Source organism: Neolamprologus multifasciatus, chromosome 16 (genome assembly GCF_963576455.1).
Source record: "Neolamprologus multifasciatus chromosome 16, fNeoMul1.2, whole genome shotgun sequence".
NCBI classification, from domain to species: domain Eukaryota; kingdom Metazoa; phylum Chordata; class Actinopteri; order Cichliformes; family Cichlidae; genus Neolamprologus; species Neolamprologus multifasciatus.
In genome coordinates, this window is record NC_140454.1 from 15,625,665 (window position 1) to 15,638,136 (window position 12,472).

Here is a 12,472-nt window from a genome sequence, read left to right on the forward strand (position 1 = left end):
ATTCATCAGACTTTTACTTACTCCTATCGATAAAGAGAAACCTATACAAACAATTTGTTGTAACAGGCTGGTTAAACCTGTTCATCAAGCCCCAAGTGAAGTGGCAAAGAAAACAATAAGTGGTTTTGTTTCACAAACCACCTGTTTCATTCTTTTCAAGCCAGTCGTGTCACTTCCTGGTAAGAGGAATTTGACTCTGGTGAATAAACGGCGCAAAGAAACCCTGTAAGTGCACAATATCGGAGTTAATGTCAAGACTGAGTATGTCTTTGTTTGGATACAGTGGAGCCCTGAGATAAAAAAAAAAAAAAACGACCTCCAGTGAAGACGACTACAATTATATTGTTCTCCAGTTCAGTTGTATTTATTTAACAGCAATTCATCAGAACAGTAATCTCACGGCGAGCTTATATTGTAAGGTAAAACTCTTTAATTCCAGTAGCGACAGTAGTGAGGAAGAACTCGTTCTTTAACTGGAAAGACCTCTGACAGCAGCAGTCAGAGGTCACACATCATAAATGCTGCAGATGGTCACACAGTTGCTGTGAACATGTTGCAAATATCTTATTAGACAAAGTCACTTGTGCAGCAGGCAGCAGTTGATGACGGATGTGTTTGTAGCAGCTGGACATCCAGTTCCTTTCAGGCTTCCTGTCAAACATCAGAGCCCTATCCCGTCTTATGTTTATGAATAATCAACCAGCAGGAGGTTGATCAGGGCCTGATGCAGTCATCGTTGACATCATCGCTGTGCATCACACCATTACGATGGGGTGCTAATGCATCATCATCAGTTAGTGGAAGAGGGTGAAGCATCTTAGTGTCAATGATTCTGTGATTAAGACTTTTGTTTTTCACTTTTAGTTTAGTATATGAATATTGAAATGCTAGAAAGTGAGTGTGCAGCCACTAAATGTTGCTTAATTCCAAGGCAATGCGACAGATCTAGAGACGTTCATTCTCCATCCTGATGGCCTGAAGTTTTTTTCTGAGTCTCTGAGAGTTTAACCTCAAAGTTTAAGCTGTAATCTTGAATCAAAGAGATCTAAATAAAAAAATTAGTCATCTACAGAAATGTAAACAGTATAGAGGGGGTTAAAAAGCACATCCTGCAGTTTAACAAGAAGTCAGACCACAAAAGAAAATGTTTAGGAAGTGAACTTTATTTAAATAAATAGCCACATAAATAAACAACTTTCTTCAACTAACATTTCTTCTCCTTCCTTCCTCCCTCCTTCTGTTCCTCTTTATAACCTCACATACACACACACACACACACACACACACACACACCCACATCCACACGCATGCATCCATACACACAAAGACGTGCTCATGCTCACACAGTCAAGTAACAAATCAGGAAAAAAAAAAAAAACATGAAATACTTCTTATCCAAAGTTTATCACAAGGGTAATTTTACAGGTTTGCATCGAAAATCTTAGTGTTTCAAAAGATTTGTGATTTTTTTCCCATCATGAGAAAAAAACGAAAGAAAAAAAAATCAGCAATAAGAAATATGAGTAAAGTGCAAATCTCGCTTGTTTAGATAGCAAGTTTTATAGGTCAAAGAAAATATCAAAGGGGACGTCTGAGGAAATGTCCTGTAATGGAGCCATCGATCGTTTTTTCTTCAGTGTGGCAATCAGAGAGGAGGGGTTTGGGGTGGGGCAATCTGACTGCAGTTTGTTCAGGCAAAGGCACAGGTGTTGAAGTGAGTGCAATAAACCGAGGGTGGGAAAAAAGTCAGGGGGGTCAATAGAATCAAAATTGCACGTTTTCAAAAAAAGAACCGGGCTTGAAAAGACACAGCTCTCACCTACAAGATGTTTCACAGACATGAGACAGCTAACTACACTCACATTAATACACATCTGTTACAGCTTTCAAACACCTTAACTCAACTGCCTGCACATGCAACTCAGCACAGGACATCTGTGTCTATTTCAAGCTACTACTGAGCAACTGAAGAAAGTTCCACTTCCTGCACATTATGGTATTGCTATGTTCTGATTGTTTTCTTCTTCTTTTTTCTTTCTTTCTTTCTTTTTTTTTAGAAAAGTACAAAACAAACACTACCATGGTCCTCATAGTAACAGCTAGAGATACCCACAATACACGTAGCATTAGGATTTGGTGGCAGCGGGAGTTTTTCTTTTCTTTTCTTTTGTCTCACAGCAAAAGGCTAAGGAGATCGTGTGAAATTGGTTCGCTACACCACCACGCTACATCTTGGAGACAGCATTCAAAGAGGAAAGTCAGTAGTGTGTCTTTTGACAGATCCTCTATTTCTTGTGCTGTTGAGTCTTTGGTAAAACCCAAATTCTTCCTTTAGGATCTACAAGCATGCTGTGTGAATAAAAACAGCAAAAAAACAACAAAAAAAAACCAAAACAGCATTTTGAAATGCCTCGAGCCTCTTCTCTAAGTCACTACAGTATCATAAGAAGTACCTCTTCTAGTCAGCTAGCTAGCACGGCAAGATGAAACACACACACACAAAAAAAAGAAAGACGAACACAAAACCTCAGGCAAGTACACGTGGAGTTTTTGACCATCCTATGTTAAGCCTCATTTCCATTGGTTTTTTTCATGTAAAATATTGCACTGTTCCCACAGTCTTTGTTCCGTATGAAAAACCCTCTTTCTCTGATATTCAACCTGCTCATTAGCGTTTAAAGGTTTTTCTTAACCTTTCCAAATTGTTGCCTGAGGAGGTAGTAATAGCATCTAAAAAGAAAGGTGCTTATCAGACAAAGGAGAGGGAGGGGTATGGATCCACACATGTAGGGTGCTACCAGGCTGACTGATGTACCTGCTGTGCTTTAACTCAACCAGCGAAACACCGTCTTCACTCAGTTTTGGCTGATGAGGGTGTAGCAGTCTTTTTGCAGCTTGAGGTAAAAGCAGCGTTTTGCGTCACTAAAATTAACAATCTTGCACAGAAAAAACAAACGGGGGGAAAAAAAAATATCACAGTTTCAGTAAAATAAAAATCGTCTCCTTCGGTGTACATTTGTAAGCTTAGGTTATTATACTGCGTGTTCACTGCACTGCTACAGAGAAATGTCTCTTCAGGAAGGTGAACAAAGTGGGGAGACTGAAAATAATATGAATTTTGGTCTTCTGTCCAGGCAAGTGAAAAACACTGAGAGCGCTTACACAAGTGGCAAAAAAAAACAAAGAAACAGGAAAAAAATGGAAGAGCGAACTTTGCTGTTAAAAAAAAGATCAAAAAGTAAATCTAGACAGCATAAAAATGTTAGATTGACTCAGCAACGTCAGCTATTCAAGTGAGTCCATCAGAGCCGAGGAGAGTCTGTCAGTCTGTTATTGCTTCTCTGGCTGTTACGAATCGAACACTTCATCCAGAGTTTGGTTTATTGCTTAATCTTTAGCTTATACAATTAGAAAAAACACATACACACAGCGAACACGTGTGCAGACACATTCTCACGTGTACCTCATAAAGACAAATTCGTTACTCGCGTCTGCTTTTTTTGTTGTTCTTCACTTCTGCTCTCTTTTCTTCTGCGCTCAGCATCAAGTCTTTTTTGGCTCTTCCACCAAGAGAACATTCGCCGGTCTTGCTTGGCCGATGATTTACTTCACCATCACACAGCTGCTGAGCTGCTGCTGCTGCTGCTGTCCAGACATACCCAGCTCCTGCATGTCGGGGTCTGTGACCGAGCCCATCCTCCACATGGCTGACTTGGACAGGATGGGGAAATTGCGTTGTGCTGCAGACTGTTGACGGAGGCCAGTGTGGTGGTTAGGGTGGGGTTGCTGGCTGATGTGTAGACGTGCCTCGAGAAGGTAGGCAGCAGAGGCCACGGGGGACAAAGAAGAGGAGTAGCAGGGTGAGGATGAGCAGCCCGTGGCGGAGGTCTCGAGGGTCTGTTGCCAGGGACCCTGCTGCAGACCCACTGAAGCCTGCTGAGCAGGCAGGACGGGTTGAGCAGGGTTGTCAAACATGGAGGAGGAAGCAAACACGGTAGTAGGCGGAGGAGATGGTGACTGTTGGTGTGCCAAGAAGAGCAGGGGCTTCTGTTGAGGTCCTGTCTGAGGGGCTTGGACCTGAGGCTGTGGTTGGTGCTTAATCTGCAGCATTCTGGGAAATGAGATGAGATTTGTTATCAACAGCTCGACTTTGGAGGTTCGATTGTTTGTAGTTTATAAAATTAACAATCCCATAATGCTTTGTGCTCCTGCAATAATGTGACTCACCTTTGCTGGTGCAGCACCTCCTCCAGCATGCTGCGGTGCTCAGAGAGAGCTGGACCCAGTGACCCCCGGCTACCGCGGTTACAGGAGGGTGATGGGGCAGCCTGCCTCGTCAGACCCTTGATCTTATTCAATCCCAGAAGTCCTTTAGTGCGCGTGTTTTTCCTCAGCTGCTGACGGAAAGCTTTGAGGCCTGCGTGAAGACATGGGAAACTATTATGCAATGCAGCGTTGATCCTACTACATGGTACGTGTGAGAAAACCTGAATACCAGCTTAGGCAGGTGGCATACAGGAAATGATTTCACGATCATCCGTGTATACCTTGTGTGAGGGAGGTGTCAGAGGCTCTGCGACCCTCCTGGAAGCTGGCAGGGGGCAGGCTGCCCTGGGCCTGGGGCAGGAGGTGGGAAGAGAGAGCCAGGGGAGCTCCAGCAGACAGCAGAGCTCCTCCCTCAGCCCCCGAGGCCCGAAGCGTTGCCACCCCACCTACAGCAGCTTGCAAAGTGGGGGCAGGACTGGAAGAAGACTTTAGGCAGCTGTCAGAGGAGGCACCGTCTGAGGGGCTGACCACGATACCTAAAGAAACAGGAGAGGTCAAGACTCTGCATCGCTACAAGAATGAAGAACGTGCGTGCGCATGTATATCATACTAACATGGAGGGTTGCACTGGTGGAAACGGGTGGAAACCTCAGCCAGAGTGTGTCTGCGAGAGGTGGTGGTTGGAGGGAGCAGGGGCCCGAGAGTTTGCGTCGCCTCCTCCTCCTCCAGGTCTCTGGGTCGCACCTCTTCGCTGATGCTTGTCTCCAGCAGGCTGTTGGGTGAAATGGAGCGGTTCCAGAGCAATCTGTTCAGACTGGCCTCCACTGGAAATACTACACGCTGAAAAGGAAGGAGGTCGACTGTTAGCCACTGACTGTTAGCAGGGCAGGGTGCAGCTTTTGCATTTGTTCTATTAGTATAGATGCAAGAGAGCGTGCTATTCAAGAAATTTACCTGAAACAATCCAGCTTGGTCACACTCCACCTCTGAGTACACAGGGGGGGTGTTTTTGGTTGGAAGTGAAAACGCTGTTGTTCTAAAACTCTCAGTGGACTCCATGATCACCTAAAAGGAAGCAGAAAGCACAGAGATTATTAAACTTCATGCAAATAAGAATGGAAATTGATAGTCAGAGCATTGATAGTCAGAGCTACATGCAGCTATAGTGCTGACCTCTGGGCTTGTGGAGTCGGAAGTGCTCCTTGGTCTCTGGCTCCATGTTCCACACTGGCGGCTCAGCTGCTGTGCACGATGCTCCCGCACTCGCTCCAGCAGCAGGTAGTAGATGGCAGAGAAGTGGTTGTAGCTGCTGCTCTGCAGAGACTGAAGATAAGGTCAGAAGATTAGTCATTTTGCCATTTTGTTTACTTTCTGTGGCTTGTAATGACAGTTTATAACCAGTGCTTTCTCTTTATAGCTTTCTTTAGCACCTCTTTAAAACTTTTAAGGGAAAGACAAATATAGCTGTATATATCTGCATTTATATATTTGGAGATGACAGAGTGAGAAATATATATTTCAATACAGAATAAGGTCTTTGAAGGAACACAATGTAGGTTCAACTTAAGAGAGAATGAAAACTTAACTGCAGCCTACCCGCTGCCTGTAAACCCGTAAACTGAGTATTTTTACTGTGACTGGAACACTTTCATAAAACCACTAAACACATTTTGATTCTTGTTCAGTCACCTCGATAGTCCTCTGACGGTCGATGCCCAGTGTGTTCATGATGCCTAGCACGGGTTCACTGTAGTCGCCCAGGTTGGAATTGTACTCCGTGAGAGGATGGCTGAGGATCTGGTGGGCAGCTGATGGATCCGCCATCATCCAGCGGTGTTGCTTGATCTGAGCAATGCTGATCCTTTTGGCTGGATCCACCATCAGCATTTTACGGATCAGATTCTCACAGTCTAAAGGACGCAAACAGTGAATGAGTCTCTGTATATAGTTTACACCATTTTAGTAATTTGCGGTAATTGTTGTCGGGATAATTTATACCTTGTGACATAAAGAAAGGGATTCTGAATCGTCCCTCGGTGACTCTCTGCCGGAGCGTGGGAAGGTTGGCTCCGTCAAACGGAAGAGAGCCGCAGACGAGGACATAAAGCACGACACCGAGACTCTGCGAAGCAAAGAGCAAAAAGGAGAATGTAATCACGATTATGTAAATGTCATCGCTTCCTCTGTCAGTAATGCCATATTACATTCCTGGAGCTTACCCAAATGTCCAGCTGAGGCCCCTCATACTCCTTCCCTTCAAACACTTCAGGGGCAGCATAAGGCGGGCTGCCACACCACGTAGACAGAGGCTCCCCTGCATTGTAGAAGTTTCCAAATCCAAAGTCTGCACACAGACACAAGTGTACAATAACTTTTTTTAATCAAACTTGTTTGCTTTCCATTCCAGCTTGAAGCGCTGCAGGCACTATAGCGCAAATTTATTACTGTTCATGGTGTGGTATGTAATTTATCATCATGAGATATTCATCAACACTTCAAAGTAAACTCGGGTTAACATATCTTCTCATACAAAAGACTGACTGTTTTCCTGTTTCTGATAATTTGGCTCTACAGTTTCTTCATGTAAAAGCGTGTGATTGTGTGCTGAGCTCATTTCCTCTGGTTGATGCTTGTCTTAGTAAAATGAGTGAATAATTAACATTTAATTAGCACATAGATGGCACAACAATGATTTAATTAGAATCCCAGAGCATCAAATACGTTCTTCAGGCGTAAACTGAACAGAATACAGAAACAGCAAGTAGGTACAGAAGGACGGTGTTGCATTAAAAACCATTAACACTCTACATCTCATCACCTTCCCGCCAGCCAGCACTGAGAATATGATTGACCTACCGGCCAGTTTGATATTCATGTTGGCATCCAGCAACAGGTTCTCGGTTTTTAGGTCACGGTGAACGATGTGGTGCCGATGGCAGTAGTCCACCGCGGCGAGGATCTGCCAGAACTTCTTTCGTGCTTCATCTTCACTCAAGCGACCATTTGAGGTTAGGTGGTCTGCAGGGAGAGAGGATCCAGAATATCAGGATCAGACTCTTAGGAGGGTCTATTATTAGGTTACTTCCTTTTTTCATGCTTTTATTTTGCCAGTGGCCTTTTAATTGTCATGGAGAGTTAAAATTAACCTCTGTGTTTCTGGGTGTGCTATGTACCTTTGTGAATGCAAATGAAAAGGCTTAAGGCTTCACTCACCAAACATCTCTCCATTCTTTGCATACTCTGTCACAATATACAGCATGTCTTTGGTCTCCATGACCTAAGAGAGAAAAAGAGAAAAAAACAATGAGTGTAAACCAACTGTGTCATGGATAACCATATTTAAAAGTTCAAGTCGTTCCCAGTGTTTCATCGTAGCACGTCCCAGCATTTATAACCACCACATTCCTCATTTGCAAATGTCTACATACACACATAAAATTAAAAAAACACCAACACCCTGTTTTCCATTATATGCCCTGTTGCATAAGTAAACCGTCAGTGACTTCCCGCGCGCATTTTCCTCATGTCTTAAAACCCGTTTACACACGTCAACACAGACCCAAAAAGGAATGCGTAACATTCAGACTCAAACCAGCTGATCAAATGCTTGGGAATGTTTTTCTTGAGGCTGATACCAGCTGGCAACGGATGCTAGTGTTGAATTTCAAGCTTCCCCCTATCTCTTTATATCTATGAAAACAGAGCGAGGCACATTCACATGGGCTGTTCACATGGTGTATCAGAAACACTCAAAGTGCAATCACTCAGAGCTTAATGCACTTTGTGGGACGGAAAGACGTAATTCCCGGTTCTTTCCTGGAGCTCACACAAGGCCTCCGTTTCCCATGAGAGCCCTCAGGGACAGAGCAGTTGAGCTAAAAAGGTTGTACAACAAAGCAATTATCGTCAGATGACAAAGCCCTGTCTGGATAAAGCTGCTGGCCAACTCCTAAATTGAATGTCACCAAATTCCAGTGAATGGCGGAGCTTAATTCTTTTCAGCCACCGGGCCCTTTAGAAAACCAGACAACGGTGATTCAATACACCGAGGTCCCCAAGCGGGCACAAGTCTTTATCTGCGAGATAGGGCAGCTCCCTGTCACCTTGAGGTGCAGCTGATGTCACTGTTGCGAAGAACAGCCAAGGCGCGTCAAGGGCCCCCAGTCACCTCCGAATAAAGATAAACCCTTTAACATCCATGTTGGACTCCTCATTTTCCATAAGGTCAATTTAAGGTTGCTAAAAGCTGCATAATGGGAGCACAAAATTAAAAAAAGAAAAAATCCATGAGATTTCAGGGGAATTTAAAGCGATAAGATGGGCGGTTTATGCAAACAAACAATGAGGGGGAGAGAGACTCCAATGACCTTTCAGTTTAGAGGAATTGTTTTGGTTCCCGTGAGACAAAAAAAAAAGAAGAGTAGAAGCAGCAGCTGATTTATCGTGAGGTCTCCCAAAAAACTGCAGGGTTACTAGAGGATGTAATCTACAGATCACAAGATGGTCTTATGTCAGTACCCTCCCTTTGTGCAGGAAGGAGAAAGAGGAGGTGACGAGGGTTGCTAACAACCATCTGACTAACATCACCTTGAACAACCCAAGGCCAGGAAGAAATTAACAAGGGACAGAGGACAGACAGCACAGCAGTGATACAACACCACAAACCTACAGATTATCATCTCGCTCTAACACAAAACAAAGACCGTCAGATCAAATATGGTCTTTTAAATAAAATATTTTTTTTATTATCATTCTATCTTTTAAATTAATGAATTCCATCTCATGTTTTTCCACATAATCTAACAGAAGTGTTAAGCTTCTTTCATGGTTAATCTGTCTTTACACTCACTTGACACATCTGAATAATGTATAAAGCATGAATGCCTTTAAACTATTTTGCATATCGTCAGAAGAGACGATCATGTACTGGGGATTTCAATTTCTATTTTATTTGTGCTTACACGTCTTAAGCGATGCATTTTTCTGTCTGCATTATGGTTAATTTGTTGAGTGGTTGGATGTTTCTTTTTCTTTTTAACGTATGAAAAATTATGATATCCTCTTTAAATTATTTGTACCATCAGTGTGAAGCATTAAAAAATGTCTGTGTGGTCTTGTGAGATGAATAGAAGGAGGTTTCTAAATTTAAAAAAAAAATACTTCCATTAATACTTTTATTTAAAAAAATAGTGGACATCTATGATGTTCAATTTCTTTATTACGTTTTTTCTCTTACAGAAATTCCTAGGAATAACATTATCCCCTTGTTTCTGCAGTCTAGACATGATTTCATGGTAAGAGCTGCTCAGCCATTTAAAACCAGATATGAACTAATCCTGAAAAGTAGCAAACAACAGAGAACAAAGCAAAAGGCAGAAAAAATCCAGAATGAAAAAAAGAGAAAGGGCATTGTGTGTCTGTTTGCATGGGTGTGTATTTGTGTGTTTGTTGCCAGACGCGTGCCGCGGTGCTTGCGAGGTCAGCTGAGGGGGGGAAAGCGGATTCTTTCGACTAAGTCTTCAATTTGATTAGCAGTAAAGCAGCGCTTTGCTGTGGGGTAGCCTTCACGTGACATGCACACACATTGCAGTGGTTTAAACAGGTTTTAATTAGGCTTAAAGTCCAGACCTGTGGATGTTTTGGTAATTAGTCGCCTGCCTGCTCTGTTTCCCATATCTCTGCCATCACCTCTTCCTTCAAACAACTGAAGAAATCTTAGAAATGCAATGCTCTTAGCAGCGGCTGGTACCGATGACTGTTCTCTCTCTAACAAGCACACATATGCATACAGGGAGGTCAAAGGGGATTGCTCTAATGCTGTTCTGCAGTACTTATGACTCAGTATACTCTGAGAATCGGCAAGCTGGTTAAAACCAGGCAACAAATGGTCCTTAAAGGCAGTGCTCTGCAGCGCAAGTGCTGTTTAAGGGAAAATATTTTTTTCCTCAATTTGCAAAGGCTTCCTTCCACACCAGAGCATTTTACTCAAATGCTCATGCATGCATTTAGACCAGCTCCCTGCAGACCAGCATACAGTCCGGTGAGGGCATAACACAGGTTGAATTACACACGCACATTTCAGAGAGCAGAGAGAGGTTAGCCACAATACACACCTGGTAGAGCTTGATGATATGAGGGTGGTTCAACAGCTTCATTATCTGCACTTCTCTGTAGATCTTTTCCAGGTTGGAAGGATTCAACCTGGTTTTATCGATGATCTTGATTGCCACCTTAAATATGGGGGAGGGGGGAATCGTGGTTAAAAATTGCAAATTTCAAAAGAAAGGCCAGAAAAAAAGCTGCAAGTACAGATTAATAATATTAACAATGATATTAAAGCAGCGGACCTGTGTTTTAGTGACTTTGTGCCTGGCCAGTTTCACCACTGCAAAGTTCCCTTTCCCCAGGGTCCGGATGATTTCATAGAAGCCGACCTGCAGCGGCCTCCCCTGGGCAGGACTCGACTGAGCTCCCCGGTTGGTTTCTGTCATGATTACCATGGCGTACCAACAGACTGGGGTTACAGCACTGTGATAAACGAAGGCTGGTACCTGCAGAGACAGCGGTGCACATTACTCATTTTATTGCATTTGTGTAAAATTCACTTGCTAGAAGCTTTTGTTCCGCGTGTAACGAGCATTTGGTCCTGACAGTGTGAAAACACAGACGAATTAAAATTATTATATGATCACTTTATCGAAACATTGTTGGTGTAATAAACGAGTTAAGCTGGAAATATGACTAAAATCTCGTTACAAGTGTACAAATACGTGTAATATATATAAACAAGCCCGCTGATATTCATTCATTGGGTACAAAGAGATCTACACAAATAGGTTTCACTAGCCTATAAGAAAAAGCGACACTTTCACGACTATTAAGAAAAAGAGGCTGATTAATATGTAAAAAAAAAAGAAAGAAAAAAAAAGTATATATATACACGTAGAAAACTAAAAAAAGAGAGCGAGAGACAGAGAGAAAGAGACTTTGGCTGAGTTGTAAAATTACCAGTTTTCCTACTAAGTGACTATGAGCCAGTAAAATGTGAGTTATCGAGAGTAATTCTTACCTTACAACGATATAAACCACCTTCTCTCACACTTCAGGCAGCTCTCGGACGTCAACCATTCCACAAACAGAGCTCCGGATAAACAACGAGACAAAAAGGAAAAACTGCGGGCAACACGCGCGGGGTAACTTTTTCCTTTGACTTTCTACAACAAGTCTTGAGGCCGGGACCAGGCTGCGGCCGGTGTGTGTGCCTGTAAGCTCCGCCGGAATGCAGAGCTGAGGGTTTCGGCACTCACAGGGGGAACTCCTCCTCCTCCTCCTCCCTCCTCTCCTCGCCACCATAACAAATTGATACCCACCTTATTAACGTCACACCCGCGTCAGAGCTTCGAGCTGGGTGCAAGGCAAGGCCGGACCCGAGCGCAAGGAAAGGGTTGCTGGGCAACTGCGCGGCTCGGGCGCACGGTGACGCGAGTGCTGATGGAGGGGTTGCTTGGAGATGGGGACGGTGACGTCAGTCGTAAAGATGTGTCACCACGTGATGTTTCCCTCTGCCGGGCTCGTAGCTCGCGGGCTCTCTCCACAGAGCGGCTGCGCGCGCGGCTCCGACAGGAACAGAAACAGAAAGCAACTGGTGTTCGTCAGCCGCGCGGTCTCTGCTGCTCACGGAGCACTTTAGACTCTGCTGGGCTCGTAAAATACAAACACAGAGCCAATAAGTGCGCCATTACAGTAATTATTGTAAATTAAAATTACGCATTCAGACTTTGAATGCATTATTTTAATTTACAGTAATTACTGTAAGCCAATTAGGTTGAATATATATATAAACCATAACATAGTAAAGTACATTTAATAAGTAAAGTCAGTTGTAATAAAAACCTTTGCTCAACACTTTGACCATTTGACTTAGCAGGTTAAGGAAATTTAATCACATTTAAATACAATTTTAGAAACAGAGGTGATGGATCATTACATGTGACATGATCCACATAAAATGTTGGTAAACCATTAGTAAAATGGTAATGGGTTCTGAAAGGTTGAAATTATTCATTTGCTATGAATCAAATTATGTGAGCTACAAGTAAAGCTTTTTTTGTTTGCTTTTTCTTTCTTTATGAACTTGTGGGTGGCCGATAGGAACGCCACGCTGGATCTCGGTGTAAGCTAAGCCCTCCCAAACCCCTATTTATTC

The 12,472-nt window shown here is 43.2% G+C and overlaps 1 protein-coding gene across 1 annotated transcript; it reads right to left on the bottom strand.

The window, feature by feature from the left end:
* Positions 1-2,013: 2,013 nt before the first annotated feature.
* On the bottom strand, positions 2,014-11,682 carry sik1 (salt-inducible kinase 1). Its single transcript, XM_085135383.1, has 14 exons — positions 11,336-11,682; positions 10,614-10,817; positions 10,380-10,496; positions 7,480-7,543; positions 7,123-7,284; positions 6,486-6,610; positions 6,265-6,388; positions 5,956-6,176; positions 5,440-5,589; positions 5,221-5,331; positions 4,881-5,106; positions 4,548-4,802; positions 4,228-4,417; positions 2,014-4,111 (listed from the first exon to the last, which is right to left on the bottom strand). Exons 2-14 carry the CDS (start codon positions 10,764-10,766, stop codon positions 3,604-3,606), a joined length of 2,406 nt encoding a protein of 801 aa, XP_084991509.1. The 5' UTR covers positions 10,767-10,817; positions 11,336-11,682; the 3' UTR covers positions 2,014-3,603.
* Positions 11,683-12,472: the final 790 nt, after the last annotated feature.